Source organism: Lepidothrix coronata, unplaced genomic scaffold (genome assembly GCF_001604755.1).
Source record: "Lepidothrix coronata isolate B3197 unplaced genomic scaffold, Lepidothrix_coronata-1.0 Scaffold208, whole genome shotgun sequence".
NCBI classification, from domain to species: domain Eukaryota; kingdom Metazoa; phylum Chordata; class Aves; order Passeriformes; family Pipridae; genus Lepidothrix; species Lepidothrix coronata.
Window position 1 is genome coordinate 1299409 of NW_016690388.1, and position 19321 is coordinate 1318729.

The 19321-nt window shown below is 35.9% G+C and overlaps 1 protein-coding gene across 4 annotated transcripts in view; it reads left to right on the forward strand.

Moving 5' to 3' along the window:
* CCDC91 (coiled-coil domain containing 91) overlaps positions 1-19321 on the forward strand; it is a 120096-nt gene that overhangs the window by 32732 nt on the left and 68043 nt on the right. For all 4 annotated transcript variants that reach the window (XR_001877701.1, XM_017832866.1, XM_017832867.1 and 1 more), the window contains exons 4-6: positions 531-688; positions 3529-3717; positions 6071-6172. Coding sequence is in view for 3 of the 4 variants with exons in the window: in XM_017832866.1 (XP_017688355.1) it covers positions 531-688; positions 3529-3717; positions 6071-6172 (449 nt within the window). In the remaining variant the exon portion in view is untranslated. The remainder of the gene's footprint in view (positions 1-530; positions 689-3528; positions 3718-6070; positions 6173-19321) is intronic.

Below are 19321 nucleotides of genomic sequence, written 5' to 3' on the forward strand. Positions count from 1 at the left end.
ATTAATTCCACTGAAGTTTTATTAGCTAGAGAGTTATTTACCTCGTTATCTTTTTATATCTTATAACATATAAAACTGCTTTATCATGTGTCTTGGTGGTTTTTTAAGTGTGTCTTGGTTTGTTTGTGTCTTCTAAGACAGTTGAGGATTTTTTAACCTCAGAATTTATGAAACTTAGGAAACTATAAGCATGGTTTTTACACTTGACTTAGACTGATTAAAGATCATGCTAAAGGTGAAAGGTTGTGTGAATTGAAAGAAACAAAGTTGAAATGGATCCTTTTGATAGCAGTTGTCTTCTAAAACCTCTGTGTAAATTACAAGTCTAAATTTAGGGTGACTACGATTTTGAATGTCCTCAAGTTGATACTACTCAAAACCACTGGCACTTTGTATGGAATTATTCTTCAGTGCAATTAGATTATATGAGGTACATAACATTACATTAGTATGACTAACTTGTTGCACAGACTCCAGAAACAGTTAATTTTTGAGTGCTTCTTCATATTGTGTGTGCTTTCTATTTCTAGTACCTGAAGTCCATAGATCTCCTGATGTTCTTCTGGAGCACTCTGTGCCTTCTTCCTGCCTGGCTCCTTCTGACTCATTCATTTTATCAAGTGATAATGTGGCAACAGCTGTTCAAACAGCCAACAGTGTGATAAATCCAGCTGTTCTTGAAGAACAGGTAAACCCACAACTTTTGAGCTTCAGTATGGGAACTCACGTATTTAATAGGTTAGCATTGTATCTTTTCTGTGCACATTTAGGTTGAAATGCCTTCTAAGGGAAAAAGCTCCTTGGATTTCTGTGGTGAAGACTTTGAAGTAAAATAATTTTAAAATTGTTTATAAGACCTACAAGACACTGCACTGTACTTTAGTATGAACTGTAAGAGAGACAAGTGTGTTAGACAAGTGTGTTAGAGTTATTAAAACAGGCATGCTGATAATGCTAGGCATGCATGTAGGAAACAATACTAGGAAGGTTCTTTCAAAAAAGTTTGTTCCTGTTAAAACTGTAAAGATTATAACTGTACATATATGCCATACTTGTATAGTTTCTTGTGACTTTAAGATTAGAGAATTAACATTTAATCTTTACTTACTTTTAATTAAATTTATTTTTATTTTATTTTAATTTATTTTTCCCCCATTACTTTTAAAGTTGATTTTTTTATATGTTTTTGTGTGATCTGACATTATCCTAGTTGTGCAATCTTAATCTCTCCTTGTGGCTGCACTACTGCTGAATAATTATCTTTGTTTCTTTTTTGGGGATAAAAGTGTTTTAGTTTTTGACTAAACTATTAGATGAGCACGGAAGGGAAAAAAAAAGTTTTGCCTGGAGATTAGCAGAGGAATGCTGGATTGCTGCAGATGAGAATTATATCGATTTACCCTCTCAAGTGAGTCTTTCATTGCCATTGATTGCAGTGGCACCTATTTGAACAAGCTAATTGATTATAAACTTCCTTGTTTCAGGATGTATAGTAGTACATACTTGAATTAGAAAGTGCTTTTGCCTTGTGAACTAATCAATACTTTGGACTAGTTTGCAAACCTTCCTTTGTTTCTTATCCTTCAAGTAGTCTCATCAAGTCTAGGGCTACTCATGGTGAAAACTGAATTTCACCGTTAAGTCAGATTTCCATTGTCTGACCATCTATAAGCATTTCTTTAGAACTATACAGAGAACTTGTACAAAATACTTGTTTTGCTTAAACTGAGTCTTTTTTTTTTTTTTCCTTTGAGGAGCATCTGTATGTTTACATTTCCAGAAAGACTGTGGCTAGTACAGCTCCAATCATCCAGTCTTAGGAATGAATTAGTTACTGTTTTGTATTTGTTCCCAGCCTAATGTTCTGAGGAAAGCCTATAAAAAGCAAAGAGATGTGCCCAGATGCAAATGATGTCAAAGAAATTTTCTTAGAAATCCAAAAGTTGTGGATTTTTTTCTTGAGAGGGAGGAGTGTTTATTTTATTTTTTTTGACTGATACCAGCCACAGTAATTTTCTGTGTTGAAGGCTCTTCTTCTGCTTCTCTGACAGAGTTTGGATCAGTAAATTTCTATTACTGGTAGAATGACCAAGATATGCTTTCCTTTAGCCACCACAGGTCCTAGTCCTACCCTTTTTGATTTTGGCTAACAGTGAATAACCTGCATCCGCTCTTCTTTGAGCTTGGCCAGCAATTTTAGCTTTTGTGTTCTCTGGAAAGAGCACTTGGGATATTCCAGAATACTAAGATTTATGTTTTAAAACTAAAAATTAACTTACTTGGGTAATCTTACGGAAAAATAAGAAATACACTTTTTTTCTTCTGACTAAGTATTTGTATAAATTCTAGTTGTAGGCCATGTTTCAGTTTTTCTTGTCTTGTTCTGTTCAGCTACTGACACACCCATGGTTCCATAAAGTCTCTCTTTAGTGCAGGAAATAGTACAGACTAAAAAATATATTAACAAGTTTTACTAAAGGGAGAAAAGGAGTTGAGAGCATGTCCTTTAACATTATTTTAGAGATCAGACTTTGCACTTAGGATTAAACAAGAAGGAAAACGGTGAGCATAAAATTATAATAAAATATTCTTATACCTGTTTGAGGGGAGTGTTAGGAGAACTGTATTCTTTTATATCTGTATCTCCAGGGCCTCTTGAGGTTTCATGTAATAAAAAAGCTTCACCATTTTAGGTTCTACGCTCACAATTTTTGGCAATGCCAAACTCTAATCTTTAGGACTCGGAAATAGAATTAGCAGATTTGGCTTCTCTTTGCCAAGGAGAATTCAGAGCACAAACTGCAGTTTCTTATGTGTTCCTGTGCAGTCAAGATCTCAGCTGTTTTTGTTTGTTACTTTCTTTGAATTATTTGAGAGATAGTTATTTACTGAAAAGTCAATACATTATCTGAGTGGGATAAAAGGTGTTAGGGAAGTGGATTAAATCAGATCAATCAAACCTCTCTTTAATAAACACATTGAGATGTTCCTTTCACCACCCTTACGCAAATCTCAAGTGTGTTTGGCTTTCAAATTGTTGAAAAAGTGGTAGCTGAATTAATTTACCAGCTTTTTCCTTTGAAGTTCCTTGGCTGCAAAATAAACAAGTTTTTGCCCCCTCCTTTTTATTATTTTTTTTTAAGAGGGAAAAAAAAGCATTGGCTTTTTTTAATTATACCACAAAGTATTTTGAACCTCACCTAATTTATTTTGTGCTTTTCTGAAAATATAGGCTTATTATCAGTGTTTCATCTGGTTTACACTGTGGTTTCTAGAAACCTCTGTTTCAGTTCTTGTGCTTCTACACTTTACTGAAATAGCATTAACTAAATGTTGTAAACATCTCCCATTTACTCTTATTTTGTTAATCTATCCTCAAGACGAGATTAAAAAAACCTTTTATTCCCTTTCTGTGACTGCTGTTTGCAGCCTGCATTGGGTGAAAGCATGGAGTGACTTATCCAAGGAGAGTTTGTGTCCCTGTAAACCTGATGTACTGAGATTACTCACTTTTCTCCTGTGGATTAGATTCAAGCAGATATTCCAGTCGCCTCTTCAAATGTAATTGAAGGCAAGACTTTAGTTACATCAACCACTGCTTTGATTGATGCTGAGACTCAGAGAACAAATGAAGCGAAGAGCTGCCTTCAACAAACTGTTGCAAACCTAGAAATCAAGCTTTGCACTGCTGAAGAAGAAAAATTGAAAATTAAAAAGGTATGAATAGGGTTTTTTAATTGGAACAGTTGGCATTTGTCTGGGATTAAAATATGGTTGGAGCTGGCAGAGATTTGAAATTCATTTTTTTTGGTAGAAATTAGCCAAAATCCAGAGAAATTGACCCAATTTAGAATCATGTAATCATAGAATTATTAAAGTTGGAAAAGACCTCCAAGATCATCGAGTCCAACCTTTAACCAAACACCACCTTGTCAACTAGACCAGAGCACTGAGTGCCAGTTGTTCCTTTACCAACTCCAGGGATGGTGATGCCATCAACCCCCTGGACAGCCCCTTCCAATGCATGACCACCCTTTCCGTGGGGAAATTCTTCTTAATGTTCAACCTGAACCTCCCCTGGCACAGCTTGAGGCCGTTTCCTCTTATCCTGTCACTCATTCCCTGGGAGCAGAGCCCGACCCCCACCTGGCTACACCCTCCTGTCAGGGAGTTGCAGAGAGTGAGGAGGTCTCCCCTGAGCCTCCTTTTCTCCAGGCTCAACACCCCCAGCTCCCTCAGCTGCTCCTCACAGGACTTGTGCTCCAGACTCTTCCCCAGCTCCATTGCCTGTCCCTGGACACGCTCCAGAGACTGGCCAGAACTGAACATAGGACTTCCTTTTTTTCATGTCTGGTGTCTATTTTAGGCTAAATTTTTCTAAATTTTCAAGATTTTTTTTTTTTCTTTGAGGGATAAAAAAATAAAAATAAAAGAAAAAAACGGACAAGTGTTCTTAGCATGGAGCCATGTGGGTTTTTTTGTTTGTTTTTTTTCCTGGGAGCTCTGGTAGCTAAGTTCTTCATATTCCTTCCATCAGGAATGTAATAAGAGCACCAAGCAGTGTTATGTCTGACACATCTGAGTTGGCAAAAGGTCACTGAGGCATGGGAGAGTGAGTTTAGTTTCTGCCATTCTTAATACTGTTTCTTGATAGCTCTCAAGGTTTGCTGGGGAAGGAGGAAACAGCTTGTTGGAAACGACAGTGAGGTTGAGGAACTGGAGCCAAAGATGAGGAGGACTGCAATGGGCTGGTTTTGCTAGGAATAAGTGTATAGAGGGAAGTTGGGAGGGAGGGATGAATACAGACTGTAAGAGGAGATAGGTTGAAAGCTAAACTCTGAATTGAAGAGGTATTCCATAATCTGTTTCTATCTCTACAGTGGAATCAGAGATTTATAATCTCTTGAACTGTTTTTATGATTTTGTCCCAAAGCAGGGCTGAACTAAGCAGACCTGCTCTTTGTGTCCTACTTACGACCCTCTCAGTTGTGCCTTTGTTTGAATAGCTGTGCCGTGACCTGGCAGGTCGTTTGTTTCTATACTGGCTTCCTGCACGGCTTCAAGAAGTTGTTCTGGAGCAATTGAAAGGGTGCCAACAACTTACGTATAATAGGAATGAGTTTAGTGGGAACAACGGCTGCATTAAGGAAAAATAAAAAATCTTTAGCTCTTTGTATAGTGAACAATTTTGAAGTTTATTGTCGGCAGTGTTATTCTCCTTCCTCTCTCTTGGTTCATGTTGGGCAGGCTTCCAGATTGGCTCTCTGCAAGATGCCAGGATATTTTAAGATTTTATTAATTTTGGAGATGTAAATAGAGATCTGTGTATGCCATAGGATTTCTGCCTTTTTAGTGAAAACATTTACTAACAGTACATTTAATATGCTGTTTTTCAAGTGCAGAAAGACAGAGCAAGATACTAAAAATGTGGAAATAATTGGACTAGAATAGAATAGTTGCAATGGGAAGGGATCTATAACAACAGGTCCAGCTGCCTGAACCCTTCAGGGCTGACCAAAAGTTATTGAGGGCGTTGTCCAAATGCCTCTGAAACATTTACAGGCCTGGGGCATTGACCACATCTCTGGAACCCTGTTCCAGTGCTTGGCCACCTGTTGGTAAAGAAATGCTTCACAGTGTTCAGTCTAAAACTCACCTGATGCCACTTTGAGCCATTCCCATACATCCTGTCACTGGATACCAGGGAGAAGAGACCAGCACCTCCCTCTCCACTTCCTCTCCTCAGGAAGCTGTGGAGAGCGAGGAGGACACCCCTTAATCTCCTTCTCTCCCAGACAATCCCAGTGACCTTGGCTGCTTCCCACAGGACATTCCTCATACACAGGACATGCCTTGGCTTTTAAATACATTAAACTTCTTTAAAATATTGTCTCAATCTAAAAACTGCAATGAGAGTTTTCTTGCACAACCCTTAATCTCCGTGTAAATTATGATATAAAGTGTCATAACACTTCAGAAATTAAATTAGTTGGAATTATTAACTGAATCTGTGTTTTCACAATCCTCAAATGTTTGTAATTTCATGTATTTTATTTTGCAAACATTATAGGAATTAGAATATTTGCTGGAAAAACATAGTGTTTTAGAAATGGATTTCCTGAAGGAAAAAAAAGAAAAAGTACCACATCAAGATCATTACAAGACACTCCAGGTAATTTCTTTCTTGTAGTATCTTACTTTGTTTTTCAGGGGGGTTTTGTATAGAGTATGTTTATGTCCAACAAATATTTTTTTAAGTATCTATAGGCCTGCTTCAAAGCCCTTTGAATTTAAAGAATTTCTAAGGTTTTAAGATCAGAGTCTGATTCTTGACATTACTGGGAATACAGGTTTAAAACCTCTCTTGCCTAAGTACATTATTGTAACTGGGATCACTCATCCTTCTTATGATATATTTCATTAAATGGATGAAAAGAAAAACACTTTGTATGATGAATGTGTTTAACAGCATGACTTAGGGTGTTCTGAAGTAGCCAATTATTTGTGATGTGTCACCTAACCTGAATATGGACCAGTTTGTGTTGCATAATAAAAACCTGTAAAGTGTCATTAGATGCTAGATGATGTAATTAAAATTGCTTCCATTGTTAAAGTTAACATAATTCATTAAATACATGTGTGAAATCTCACATACAAGACAGATTTTCCATTGAAATTTTCAGTCATCTCCCAGTGTTATAGCAGGTCAAACAAAATTTCAACATTTCAGAAGTTTCTGTTGGTAATTCAGCTTCACTTAATTTTTTTTGCTGCTGGGGATGGTTTTTAATTGCTACTGCATTGTTTCCTTTTTCTACTTTTGGGTTGCTCTAGTAATTTGTATTGAATTCCTGGTGGCAGTACGTGTTAGGATTTACAGTAATAAAATCATGTAGTACCGATTTCTCATTTTTTATGTGTAACATCTCACAGAAAGAAATGTTTGCTTAGCTATGATATGAAAGTAAGGTTTGCTTAAAAACCTCCTGATTTTGCTTAAAAACCTGCTGATACTGGCTGATGTTTTTGATCATCATGAACAATAATGGATTTGATGTTGTAATGCTTTTACTCTGCTCTTCAAGCAGAAGTACTTAAATAGTGGAAATGTTACTGAGGTTTACAAGTATCAGTCTGTCATAACTCTTTCAGTCAGGTACTACAGTTTTCAAAAACAGCAATAAAAGAGTCATAACCTTTAATTTACTCTGTAGAAATGCTCAAGCGCTTCCTCTTGTTGCCTTCTGGATACAGACAGAATCAAATCAGAGCAGGAAAGTTAGTCATGCTTCTGAGAGCTGACTGTTAAAGTTGCTTTCATGAGACCTGAATATTGGATGTCTTCTTTTAGTACAGCTTGAAGTTTCTTTTGTCTTGCTCCTTTGGCTCCTGCAACACGAGGGTCAGCACCTGTGGCCACACACTGAGCAGATCTGGCAGCTCCCTAGAACAGATGTCTGTCTTGCTGGCTTTTCCTTTCCCAGTAGAAACAGCTGGATATTAGTGCTGTTGACTTGAAAAGCTTAAAAGCAGACTGCAGTGGTGACTCTGGCATGGCTTTGGGAACTCTCAGGATAAGGTTTCCAACAGAACTGATTTTGGCATCCAAAGCTGTAGGTGTGCACTGACTTAATTCCTTTTAAATGAAATTGCTATGTTAATATTTGAGTATAATGAATAAAACAAAGGCCTCAGGAGATGGTTCTAACTGGCTTTTACATGAACATTCATTATTTCATTCACCTTTATATTTACTAATTAACTGACTTCCAGCACTTGTGACAAAGGGAATTCTCAAAAGCTGCTTTGGAGGTAATAGAGCCAGTCAGTTAATTGCATTTTTAACAATGTCTCATATTTAGATAAGACTCTTTTCTTTTCTGTGAATTTATTATGCTTAGTTCTGAGAGAAGATTTCATTAATCTTTGTCAACTAAGCCAGTAATTTTTTTTTCATCTTTTTCTACTGATTTCTGCCTCAGTCAAGGATGACAATTGTGTTTTCAGGGTTTTGTTGTCACAAAATTGCTTCAATAAAATATGTTTTTAGGGTTTTTTTGATATAGAATCATAGAATGGCTTGAGTTGGAAGAATTGTAACTAATAGTGATAATTATTATTCCTAATCATGGGAGGCAGAATTCCAAGTCTTTGGTATAGTGTTAGCATTTAACCAATGGATGACAGTGGAGCATTGCCACATTTGTACTTGTGTAAAACCGAAAAGTAAAAAGTTCTGTGTTTCATCTAAATAAAATTAGCTTTTAAAAAATCAGGATTGAACAGACCACATAGTATTTTCACATTCTTAATGTTGTTTCCATATGTTACTACAACAACCAGAGACAGTAAAGGGGCAGCAGTGGGTTCATAAATAGAATAAACAAATTGGTATTAACTAGTATTACAGAGTTATTTGGATATTTAATGCAATGGTCTCTTTGAGATCTTGAATTCATATAAGCTAGTAAAATTGGAGTTATGATTCCCACATTCCTGATTCAGTGTTTGTAGTATTTAAGAGGCAAAATAACATACTTTATTTCTAACTTCTTTGCTTACGAATTGGAGCTCAGTTAAAATTGCTGTGGGAAGTGTAATTTTAGGGGTTTTGACTTGTGTGCAGTGTTGCAACCATAAAGTTGCCATGTTAGCCTTATAATTTCTTGCTTGTTTTAGACAGGAAAGAAGCAGGTGCAAATGTATGTCTGACTTTTATATTTTCTTTGTTGGTGTGTCAGTTGCTTTTTTGATCACATGGTCATATATATATGTTCATCCCAACTTTTAACACCAGCTCCTCTAGATGTGAGGTGCTACGTATTTTCAAGACATTTAGAGCTAGTAGGTAATAAATGTTTTTGACTATAATGCAGAATTAGTGGTCATTTTAATCCTGTAAGTCTGAAATTTTGCTGTAGCCACATTACAATATGTTATAGAAATGAACAAAGGCTGCATTTTAAAACTACTAAACCCTAATTTTTACTACAGTGAAAATCCATCAATAGTGAAATGAACATTCCTGCTTAGTAGGTGATGTTCTCTTATTTGCAGAGCAGTAAGGGAACACTTAATTTGTGAAGGGAAGATTGTGACTGGGTTCTAATGCTCTGAGTAGGAACTTGATTCTTTGGACAGATTGTTAAGCTGATAAGACTTCTGATGTTTGGTCTATCTGCAGACAACTGGTTTGGATGATTCACTAAGAACTGGATCATACTTTGCTGTTTCTCTGATTTACCACACAGTCACATTTGAAGAAATACTGCATTGCTGCTGGAAAATTCTCGTTGTGGTTATACACATTTTTTCCCATCATCATCCCTTTCTGGAACTTAAACAGGCTGTTTTTTTAAAGAACAATGTTGTTGATGTGGTGTGATCCTTCTTTTTGAAATAAACTCTTTTTTTTTTTTTTCTTTTGGCAACTGACTTCTTCTAACTTAACAAATCTATAGTTGTTTTAAAAACACCAAAATCATTTTCTTTTGGAAACCTTTGTTTCTGTTCTGCCATTTTTTTTTTAGGGAAAAATCTTCTAAATTTTTATTGAAAAAGTTACTTTAATGTGCTTATTATATTTAGCACTATTACTGTTATTGCAGAGAGTCGTGATTGGAAATGAATTAGGTTAGTACTGTAATTTCACTTCAAATAACAGTTTTGGGTGTAAAAAAGCAGGTCAGATAGGCTCCTTTTTTAAGTGGTGTTTTAGAAAGGTAAGAGAGGAAGCTTATACTGAAGAAAACATTGACAGATCAGCACATAGTGATCCAAAGAAACTTCACTAGGTCATGCAATAACACCCAGATGGGATTAAAGGGAATGATAACTTAAATAAAATCATTGCTGTGTTAGGTGTTATTACATGTATTTATTTCTGTAACTGTTGATATTTGGGGAACTTTTTATGTGAGTAGTTGTACAAATGTCACATTTAAATTGTACAACTTCAAATTATGAGGAAAAGACTTGAAGTGCAGTTACATAAAGACAGGAAAGGTAAATGTGAGGTTTTGGGCTTGTTTCTTCCCTCTTAATTTGGAGGGAATTTATTTTTATTGTGATTAATATTGCATGTTACTTTGGGGTTTTTTTTTAATATATTGGACCCATATATCACACAAATTCATATACACCAGGATGCATAGTTGGGTGTGTCTGTCTCCTTGTTTTGGAAGATGGTGCTTCCACATCCTTTTTATGTTGGAGTTTAGTGAGGAGCTTCTTGTTCACCCATGTAGGCCTCCTGCTGCCTTTGCTTGACTTCCTGCTTGTCACAATGAACCATTGTTGAGGTTGGAGGAGATAATCCCTGAGTAGGAACCAGCTCTTTTGGAACCTTCTTTCTAGGATTGTGTCCCATGTCCCAAGCAGTCCCACAAACAGACTTCTTTCCTGAAGTCCAACATTGTGATCCTGCTTTTTGCCTCGTTCCTCCCCCTCTCCTGAACTCCACCCTCTCATGGTCACTGAAACCAAGGCAGGCTGCCATCAATCTTCACATTCCCAGGCAGTCCTTCCATGTTTCTAAGGATCAGGTTCAGTGGAGTGCCTTGGAGATTGCTGTGTTAGGAAGTTGTTGTCAGTATGCCCCAGGAATCTCCTGGATCTCTGTGTTGTCCCTTCAGCAAATAGTGGGGTTGATGACATTCCTCCCGAGGACCAGGACCTGTGAATGTGAGGCTCCTTCCTGATCCCCAAGTTCTTCCCTGATCCCTTACCCCAAAACAGAGCTCCAGGCATTCCAACTCCCCTGTCACATAAGAGGCAACACCCTGTCGTCGCCTTCCTGGTCTTTCCTTCCAGATGAGTGCATTTATGATTCTGGAAAAGGTGTTCTGCAGGAGATTGGAAACAGGTCTTGGAGGTAGGTGGTTTTTATGGCTGGAGTACTAGAAAATGTATGTTTTCTTACAAAACTAATATATGACTTACATCCTGTTAAACACCATCTTCTAAGAAAATATTTAGGTTGGTTTTAGGTGCAGACATAGAGGAGACAGAATGCTAATAACAAAAAATAGGTGTGAAAAAAAAGTTTATGTACTGTACCTGCAAACAAATTTATAAATGAGATTCCAGGAAATTTCATGGGTCACAGCAGGGTTTAAAGTTATGGAACACAGAAAAAAGGGGAATTTCAGAAAAGACACTTTAACAGATAGCAGTGCATCTTTTTGCTGAACTGGGAAAGGTATTTATGGATATGGCAACAATCCCTTGCCCACCTCTTTTTCAAGTGAGTGCCAGATACCTCACGTTTATTTATTCACCTTTAATTTTTTTTAATATTACTCTATGTACTCTTCTTTCAGACACTCATTTTTATTCAAAGTCTTTATTTATTAGTAATTTCAGAGCTGTTTGTCTTTTAGCCTGTTTTTTTCCCCCCAGTTTTGATGTCTTCTTTCCTCGAAATTATTTTTCCAAATATGAGGAAAAATAACATTTTATTTCTCTTAGGAAAAGATTCTGCTGTCTTGCCTTTATGTTTTCCTCTTAAACTTCAATTCTTCTTTTATTAATTATTTTGTTGGTTTGTTTCAGAATTATTAGAAGATTGGTTATAAGACTAAGCATAGTGACTTTGTTTTTAAAATATTAAATTTAAAAATTAAAAAAAAATGTGTTCAAATATACCTCTCTTATGCTGCTGTGCTTTTACTTAACAGTTTTGAGATCCCTGACTTGCCTTATAATCTAGTTTTCAGTTACAGTCATGAAGTGTGCCTAGCATTTATACTTTTACACTTACGTGCCTCCTTTCACTCCCTGATTTTAAAGATATTCAAGAAATTGGGCTTAAGCAACTTTCATTTTCTTGATGTGCAAGCAGGTATAAGTAAAACAGGGTTTTTTTGGAATCAGTTTTTATGTCATGACTGCTTTCTGCCTGTCCCGACCTGTTTTATGCCAGTGTATCCTTGATTTCTTTGAATGCATTTGCTAATTTATGTTTAGTGTGTCAGAAGTCTGTAACAGCTGCTGCCCATCTCCATTTGCACATTCGCAGCAAGTGTGTTCAGGATGATTAATCTTTTTCTTTTTTTTTTCTATTTAATATGGAAATTCTAATTAAAATAGTTGTGAAATGTCCAGGTATATGTAACACTGACCAGTCGGAGTTCTTTACCAAAAAGCTTGTCTTAGCAAGATCTAGCTTTTGTAGGAATAGTGTCTTACTGGATTTTTGAGGGGATAATGAAAATGTGCAAAATGTACTCAAAATTAAGAAACCTGTGTAGAGTAAAACTTGGATAATGGTACTCTTAAGACAATGCTTGTAGTCCAAATACCTGTTACTTGGTATAAACTTCCTTTAAAAATGTCAGGAACAGTTCCAAAGCAACTCCATGTCCCTGGATCCACTCAAGTCCAGTTTGTGTTCAATGTAAGTCATCTGACACATTGTAATTATTGTGAGTACTTGACCACTGCTTACTATGAGAATAGTAAATCTTTGCCAAATTAGTCACAATTATTTAGTACCTTTAACGGCATTTTTGTATTCAGTGTTTATATGCTTGGAAGAAGTAAGATGCACAGCAAATATTAAGTTGATATTTTGGGAGAATTTTGAAGAATTGTCTCTTCATTGCCCTTTAACTGTTAAATCATCTGATTTGGTTGATAGTTCATTAATAAACTTTGAATGGCTGCAGAATGCAGCTAACTATATTGCTGAACATTTTATTGCCTAATTAACCTGTTACACCTTTGAGTTCTTCAATCTGTATTAAATTTGGTATTGAAACAGTGATCCATTGAAATGTATAATTTGCAGTTATTAAGCAAATTTATTTGTATAAACGTATTCTAATCTAACTAATTCACACATTGGAAGTTATTACACAACCATCAAACTCTTGTGAGTTTGATGGTTGTGTAATTTATTTATGTGTAATTTAAATTTATTCTTGCATTCTCAGTTACCTTGGAAACTTACTTATTAATTATGTCTTTAAGTTTCAGGCACTTTTTACTTGAGTAAACTGCCCAAATGCTAATATATAGGCAAAATGTCAACAAATAACTACTATTTTAAACTACTGCAAAGACATCTACCAGGTCACTCCTATATAGCTCCTGATGCTGAGAAAGCAGTTCCAGTGGTAAAGTATTAGTTATTGCAGTGAGCACAATAGAATATAAATGTAGCATCAAGGTTTGAAAACTACCATCTGATTATGAGAAGCTTTAAAAGAACAATAAAATAATGTTTGGGAAGTGATACAGATAAGAAAAGGTATAATTCAGTTCTAGTCATATATCAATGTAACTAAGCTGCTGTTCCTTTTTTTTTTACTTCAAATAAAAATGCATGTTTATAAGGTCAAAGCAGTTTTCTAGTGTATATTCTTACAGTGATTATTTTTGGTTTTGTTTACAGATAGCCATAGTGACACAAATTATTTTTAGTTACTTTACTGTCGCTGCTCTCAAATTAATAAATAAACAAGGTTTTGCTGGTTTATAAGGTTTTTTTCCTCATTGAAGGCTTAAAGGGTCCAGAACAGCATGTGACATGTAAAATAATCATGTACTTAAACTAATGAGAACTTTTTTACTATTTTTGGCTGAAGGTTTATCACTGGAAGAAAACTGATATTAATGAAAACTAGAATATCTGTTCTTAAACCTGAAGGATATTGAAATAAAACAGACTTTCCTAGTTCCTTAAAAATAAATCTATTATTCAAATGTATTGCTAAACAGATACGATATTTTTGTGTTGGATGCACCTTATAAATCTAAGCATTCTCAGGCAAATAATCATTTAGGATGGTCAACATTAATTTCCAGAAATAAATATCATAGTGGAATTATGAAAATGGAAGTCTGAGTAATGCTTAAAAATAATGTAACGTACTGCAATAAAGGACTGAGAGAAATTTTGAATTTTTTTCATGTATTATAATTTTCTTTATATTTTAACAATAATTTCTGCTATTAAGTGTGCACTTAATGTACTTCATTTCTATTTAGAGAGAACAATCCAAGTTTCTGTGCTGCGTTTTCAAGGGCCTGAGTTTGTAGTCTGACTTTTGAGATAAGTAAGAAGTGAGCATGTCATTGAAAAGCAAATTCCCATTGATCTGATAGGTAGAAAATTTGAAATAAATTTTGGTTAATTCAGGCAAGCTCAGAAGGAAAACTTAGTTTGTGTTCATAAGCAACATATAATGTAAAACATTCTGAACCTCCCTTACATTCAAACTGTAAACTGAAAAAGTACTTTTTATGATTAGAAGTAAATGGTTTATGATTGGCTCTTTAAGGAGATATCCGTTTCCATGTTTCGGAGCTAAACCATCATTTCAGACAGTGTTTGATGCCTGCTTTTGCGGCACTGTTTTGTGAAATATTTGGTTTAAAGAATTAAATAAAGCACAACCCTGAAAAGAGGTCACTAGAGAGGACAGTTCCTGGGTTTCATGTGGAGTGTGATCATATCTCTGCCCCTTGGGAGTTCCCTTACCTGCACAGAAAGCCCCGGTGACCCATCAGAAAGCAACTGCATTTCAGCTGGAATGGTGAGAAGTTCCTTAAGTGAATGGGACTTGGACTCATTGCTTATAAAGGTGCATTTTAGCTCTGTGTCACTTTAACACGTCCACTGTTATTGTTTTAAGATAGATTAGGCTGGTTCTACATGTCCTATGCTGTTATTTGCTCTGAATATGGTGACAGTTGTTAACTGAGGAAAATTATTCAGGCCTTTATGATGTTCAGCCAAAAATGCAGTGGACATCTCACATGCAGGGCGAAAAAGGATACTGTAGCTAACAAAGACTGCAGGAATAGTCTGAAGAAATCTGATATTTCCCATAATATTTTCATTAGAGAGTTCTCACATGGATAAGGGTCTAGTGGCACTTGCCCTCCTTTTAACATCGTTTGTCTTTACTTGCACATTCTTTGAGAACTGATTATTTATTAAATAAAAATAGCGGCTCTTTGAGGCATGTTGCAATTCCTGTGACAGTATTTTATCAACTTTCAACACAGTCCTGTTCTGTCACCACCAATTAAATTATCATATACCAATCACTGCCATAGCTGACAAATCTTCCATTGCACAAACAGAAACAGTATTTATTTTTTAAGGAAGAACCAAATTTTTATTTGGGTTCTTTTTTGATATTTTGTATTCTTAATTGCTGCTGCACTACTTTACATTTTTAAATGTGACCTCCAGTCCTTCAAACACCTTTACATATGCTTAATAAATCTGCGTATATCCAGTTGAGGAAGGTTATATTCCAACAGGATTTGCTTTCCCTTTTTGAAAAGACTTTTAGCCAAGAGCCTTACTGTAAACGATGTTTGTGCCCCTCTGAAGAGGGGAGCTGCTCAGAACAAGAACGTGCCTTAATCATGATTTTTCTCATCTGGATTAGCCAATTTGTGGGAGGTCTGACGTAGTATAAAAAACTCAGAAACTTCAAACCAAGTTAAAATACAGCTAAAGCATTCTGTCAAATTCAGTCTTAATGCTACAGCCTTTTAGGATGTATTTACATTTTAATTTCTCACATACAACAAAGACAGACTGAGTTTGTTTCTGCATCCTTGCCAGCTGGCTTGGCTGAAAAGGAACCGAGGGACTCTCGAAAGGGATGGTGTTTGTAAGGTCTTGGTTTGTGAAGTTAGAGGAAATAATATTTGTGTCCACATTAGAACCCCTCTGCTTCTTCCTTGCACTCTTTCAGCATCAAGAGGGTTCTTACTGGGGGGCAGGGTTTTTTCTGCTGTGGGATATTTGGTGGGATTTTTTGGTTTGGTTTTTTTTTTTTTGGCGAGGGGAGGTTGGCTTTTTTTGTTTGTTTTTTAACTGCGGCATATTGAATAGATTAAAGAAGCAGCTATGGAGTTACTGTTGTTCAAAATTAAAAAATTCAAAGATAAGAACCGTGGTTTTACCATCGTTGAAGGGAAGGACAGAATGAGGAGTGCAAGAGTGTGTTCTAGAAATGATGTAATGGCAACGTGAAAAAGATCTAGGGAGTGAGTAAGTGTTAGATACAGCAATGGAAAAGTCAGTCCCTGTCTCAAATTTATGCATTTGTCAATCTTTCTTACAATTTCTTTTTTTAAGTGTTAATACCATCAAGATCAGTAAGTAAATGGAGTATATAAAATAAACTAAACAGCCACATCACTGTCGAGAATCTCAAGTTGTATTCTTCATGGAGTATTTTTGAAAAAGCACAGGTATATGTCTAGTTTTGTTGTTTACACTATGGCTTTAGAATTTTGAATATTTATCTGTATGAATCCATTTGCCTTTAGTGACCAATAGTAGGACTTGTTAAAAATAGATGACATGGCTTAATGATCTATAATTTTTAAAATCTAACCAGTCTGTTTTTCAAATTGCAATTAAATTTAAAAAAACCCAACTAACGAACAAAAACCCAACAAAACACCAAAACCCAATTAAAATCCAACATAACTTTGAGTTACCTCTAAGTAACTTCAGGTGTTATCAATCTTGCTGACACTTTTGTAATGTTACATCTGATGTTTTCTGGCCTAAATAATTTTTTTAAAAAAAAAAAGGTTAATTTTTGATGATTTTGACTTTGGGATTTTGGTGAGACTTCTTTTCTTTGAGGAAGAGAATAGGTTAAATATATCATCCTTTTAAGAGATTGGTTAGATTTTCCACCTACCCCACCTCCTGAAACAAAGCTTTTCTCCTCTGGAGTAAGTTTTGCTTTTAGTTCAGTAGCATCCATGTTTCATGGAAAGTGAAATAGAGAAATAAATAAGTGGATGTTAGAGTTTTCACATGGGAATGCTCTTAGGTGTCCAGGTTCATATCTGGGCTCCAAAGTATGAGGAGGGTGTCGTGGGGGGGCTTCAGTGTGTTGTTTGTTACAAATACTGTAGAACTGGAACTTCGTTGCTGACAGGCAATTAGATGTTGTCATCGTCTTTGCTAATCAAGCCAAAGTTTTTAAACACACATTTAAGAATTAAATACTGCCATCTTGTATGGTCCATCTTACGTTTTGCTTGAAAAGACTTTCTTCTCTCACCAGCGAGTTTAACATTATTTGTTTGTAAGAAGTGTGAGTTTAGTCACCCCAGAGATGGAAGGTGGTAAAAGAAATAAGCCAAACCAGGCTCTCATGTGTCCACCAGCACAACAATTGAACTGATTTCAGGGGTCCCTCTCAACTGTGCATATGCAAATACGTGGAGTCTGGGAAACAAGGAGGAGGAGCTGGAGCTTCATGTGTTATATTTGACATCACTGAAGTAACTGGGATGTGTTGGGGTATGTTGTGTGGCTGGATCTTTAGTACAGATGAGTATCAGCTCATTAAAAAGCCATGGAAGAAAAGAGTTGTCGTTTATAACAATGAGCAGCTTCAGACCAGAGAGTCCAGGAGTGATGAGAGAGCTGGCTGTCACTGTGAGAGAGTTCTGTGTCACTGTGAGAGACTTCTGAGGGAAGTCTCTGATTATTGGAAAAAGACAAGGAGGATGATGGATGGATCCAGGTTTGCCAGCCTTTTGGTCTTTGGGAATATCATGGTGCAAGTGGTCTTGGCAGTCATTTCTGGGCACATGAACAAGGTGATTGGGAATAGCCAACATGGATTTACCAAAACATAAATTATGCCTGACCCAGCCAGTTTTCTGTGATGAAACACCTAGAGAGTGGATGAGAGGAATGCAATGTACATTGTATAACTTGACCTCGATCTGGAGAAGAGAAGGCTTAGAGGGAACCTAATAGCAGATGTCCAATGCCTACAGAAAAATAGAGCTAGGCAAGCTCTGCAGAGATGGGTAGAGGAAATGATGATAAATTCAAACATGGGAAGTTGCAACTTGGTATAAGGAAAAAAATATTTAATGATGAAGATAAGCACTGGGATGTCTTAACCAGCGAGGTTGTGAAATCTCCATCCTTGGAGTTTTTCAAGGTCTGACTGGACAAGAATCTAAACAATCTTGTTTGAATTCACTGTTGGTCTTGCTTTCAGAAGAAGGTTAAACTAGATGACCTTAAGAGATCCCTTCCAACTTGAATGATTGTGTGAATTTGTGATTTAATACTTTGGTCATAAACTGAGAAAAATAAATATCCCACTCCTAGTCACTAAAGTCATAACTCCAATCCAGGGGATATTCCCCAAGCTGAATTATTTGGAACATTTTACTCCAAACTGGCCTACCTCATTGCCAATTAAGGGCAGGGTCAGGAATGCCTGAACCAAAATCTGATTAATGCAGTATTTGAAATGTTAAACTAGTCAGAAAATCAGTTACTGTAAATCTAAATCACTGTTGTATGGAATATAACATTTTTGATCGTTTTAAATGTATCTGCCATGTTAGAACAGGAGCTTGTACTATGAAACCTAGCCTTGATTTGATGCTCAGTTTCCCAAACTGTTGATTATTTTGTCTTCTGATTCTTGTCACATTTCTAATGAAGCAAATACAGCAACTTAATGAAAAGATGATTACTTCTGTCTCTGGTTGTCCTGCAGGCTCTGTCAGTTTTTTTTCAGCTTGCATATCATCCCTTGTGTTCAGGAAACAAACAAAAAAAGCATTTGAAGCCTTGAATAAACATGGCAGCCACTTTGTGTTGAAGATGCTTTGCTTGTGCTTTGATGGGAAAATAGCTGTTGATCATTTAGTTTTCAGGTAGCATATCTGCTTTGGAATGTTTTTAGTGTTCCAAAATGTATTTACAAACCAGAAAAAGAAGATTCAAGGAAGAGGTAACTATAGCACCACTGTTTGCTTCTGGAGTTTTGTATCAAGAGGCAGCCAAAGAGAATAGTTCAGATACTGAAAATGAAAAGGAGATTTAAATGTAAAGATAGAACTTCTCTTTCTGTTGATTTTGTGCTAAATAGGACTGTTTATGTTATAATTAAACTAATTTTCTATATTGCAAAAACAAGGAAGGAGGAAAACAATTCATTCTTTTCTTACATTGGAAAAATTTCAAAGATATGTTAATCTTACAGTCTTACAATGAGTATTTACATACAATGAGGCTATGAGTTCTTGTTTTTTGTCTTCTAGAATTAAATCCTAGGAAGCTTTTATTCATACTTAAATAACATTTCTACCTGCATGCTTTTGAAGATACTGGACTGAGTTTCAAGTTTCTCTGTAGTTGTCTTGGGTTTTTAAACACTTTAAAAGAACTGAAGGTGTCCTCTAGGAATGTGCTATGAACATCATTATGTTACAAATAGTACTCCTCTATGAAAATACAATATACATTGCCTCATCATCCAGATGAAGGTATTGAACAGAATCAGACCCAGCATTTACA